Source organism: Berghia stephanieae, chromosome 10, assembly GCF_034508935.2.
Source record: "Berghia stephanieae isolate SIO BIC M18660-M18661 chromosome 10, UCSD_Bste_1.3, whole genome shotgun sequence".
NCBI lineage: Eukaryota > Metazoa > Mollusca > Gastropoda > Nudibranchia > Aeolidiidae > Berghia > Berghia stephanieae.
Window position 1 is genome coordinate 39,546,845 of NC_088369.1, and position 2,500 is coordinate 39,549,344.

At 39.4% G+C, this 2,500-nt stretch overlaps 2 protein-coding genes across 11 annotated transcripts in view; both read right to left on the minus strand.

Annotated features, from left to right (window-relative positions):
• LOC144981110 (uncharacterized) overlaps window positions 1–2,500 on the minus strand; it is a 92,634-nt gene that overhangs the window by 20,754 nt on the left and 69,380 nt on the right. For all 10 annotated transcript variants that reach the window (XM_078929247.1, XM_078929244.1, XM_078929246.1 and 7 more), the window contains 2 exons: window positions 808–943; window positions 436–504 (listed from right to left, as the gene is read on the minus strand). In XM_078929247.1, coding sequence (XP_078785373.1) covers window positions 436–504; window positions 808–943 — 205 coding nt within the window. The remainder of the gene's footprint in view (window positions 1–435; window positions 505–807; window positions 944–2,500) is intronic.
• The window catches only part of LOC144955939 (uncharacterized), a 19,063-nt gene continuing 19,008 nt past the window's right edge, over window positions 2,446–2,500 (minus strand). The window contains exon 9 of the mRNA XM_078886199.1: window positions 2,446–2,500. This exon is cut by the window's right edge and continues 41 nt beyond it. Coding sequence (XP_078742325.1) covers window positions 2,446–2,500 — 55 coding nt within the window.

Here is a 2,500-nt window from a genome sequence, read left to right on the forward strand (position 1 = left end):
CTACCCTTGGAAAAGACCCAAGAGATAAATTTTCCCTGTAAGATGAATAATGTGAATTTTTAATTTTATTTCTTTTTTTTTTCATCTTATTTTAATTAAATTATTGATTGGGGTAGGGGAGGGGGGGGGGGCGAATTGACCGAGTGGTTAAGGCATTGCACTGTGGCCCGGAAGGACCCGGGTTCGAGCCCCGCTCCAGGCACTTTCGTTTTTTTTCCTTGATCAAGATTATTAACCCCAATTTGCTCACTTGGACAACATGGGTGATTCCTGTTGACATCAGACATCTTGTTTGATGAGTTATCTATAATTCCTTCGTGGAATGCCTAGGCGACGATGTCTTATGATGTCCTGGCGGAAAAGGCATAATTTTTTTTTTAATTTAAATTATTGATTAAGATAAAACAATAATATATCAATCTTGTATGTGGTTACCATGGAAACGATGTGAGCTGTTCTTTTCAATTTGATGGCTTCTTTGAATAAATCCGTGAACTCCCTGAACTGAAATTAGAGACACAGTGGGTGGGGGACGGGTGAGGTAGGAGGGGGTTGGTTATGGGGTAATTGATGTAGAATTAGGGAATATGGATTATATTAAAAATATAATCCCCCCCCCCCCCCCAAAAAAAAAAAAAAAAACAAAAAAAAAAACAAAAAAAAAACAAATCAAAAATACATACAAAAAACGAAGAAAAAAACCCCAAAACAAACAAACTAAAAAAAACTCACCAAGATGGTGGCAAATAACGAATTTGGGAAAACCAGCCTTCTAATAAATTAAATTAAATAAACAAGCCCACGCACCAATCTGGGCATCTCGTTCAGCCTGGCGATGTAATTCTCAAAGTCTCCCCTGTTGTCGAAGGGTGTGGACTCCACGAAGAAATACAGATCTCTTTGGTGCCCTTCCAACCACGTCATAGGGGTCAAATAATTCCAGCTGGGGACACAAAACAAAACAGACAAAAAATGAATACAAATAAAATTCAAATATAACAGGGTGTTTATATAAAGTCTTTCCCTGGCTTCGCGAAGTCTCGAGTTTGAGAGTTTGTTTTTATTTTTTTTTTATCAGACTCGTAATTGGATTCAATAGTCTGATGTCACGTCGCCCAGCAACGGCCGCCATCGTGGAAAGAAAATTGGTACTTTTTATTCTTCGTGCTGGCTATAACTTTCCATATGTCTTGCAATCAGAATGTGTAAAAGTTAAAACATGATCAGATTTATAATGTTTTTTTTTTCCCCTCTGGCTACGCTTTTATTTATACTCGTCGGAGAAATATTTCATAAGGGCGTCCGCCATTGTTCCGATAGTTTAGAGCCAGTTGCTAAGTTACAATGCGTCATTACGAGAGAAGTGACGTCATGACTGTTGAAGGCTATTAAGTGCAGCCGAGTCAGGGCGAAATAAAAGAAAGGCAAGACCAAGACCAAAAAAAAACCCCAAACAAACCAAAAACAAAACAAGAACAACAACCCCCCCCCCCTCCCCACAAAAAAATAGTCAAACATACAAAAAACAAAGAAAAAAAAACACCAAAAAAAAAAAAATAAAATAACTCACCAAGATGAAGGCAATTAAGTAGCAAAACTAAATCATCGGGCAGTCATATGAGAATTAATTTCTTCCCACCCATTGGTCACATTTTTACCATTAACATTATAAGATTTTCCAGTTAGTATGAGAAGTGAGGGGTGGGGGGGGGGCGGGGGGGGAGAGGGGGTGAGGAAATTGGGGTTTGGGGGAGGGGGGGGGGTGTTGGGGGGGGGGGGACGGGCGGGAAGTGCACACGAGGTGAGCACACAACACAGTCACATCGAGTTCGTGTCAGGGTAAATCTTTTTGCAAATTAAAGCTGTGTCGGCGTTTCTTGAGTGCATTTTGTGTGCAAATGAAAGAGAAAACATCGAAAAACACAACCCCTCCTCCCCCCCCCCTCCCCCGATGTCCCCATCTTTCCACAAAAACAAACAAACAAAAAGAAATTACAGTTCAAATTTTTTTTAAAAAAATCAAGAATGCAATTAGAAAAAAAAATTAGACGGAAAAGAAAACATGTAAAAAAAAAAAAAACAATCCCAGAGAAAAACAAACAAAACAAAACAAGACAAAGCCAACAGATTACAACCTCCCCCTCCCTCCCCCACCCCATGCCCCACCCATCCAAAAAAAATAAAAAAATAAAACAAACAAAAAACGAAACAAACCATTAAAAAAATAATAAACCATCCCGCCATTAACAAAATAAAAAAAACCCACACACACACAAACCCACCCCCCCCCCCCCCCCCCCCCCCCCCCGCCAAAAAAAAAAATAAAAAACCCAACAAAAAACAAACATACAAACGAACAAAGATGCCCAATACAAACCCAAACGGCAATCTACTCGTATATGACGTATAAACATGCTCTGAATACGCACTTCGGTTTGTCTTTATTTAGACAGTTACATAAGGGGATTTTTCAGTACACCTACTTCTACCTCTGGTGCCA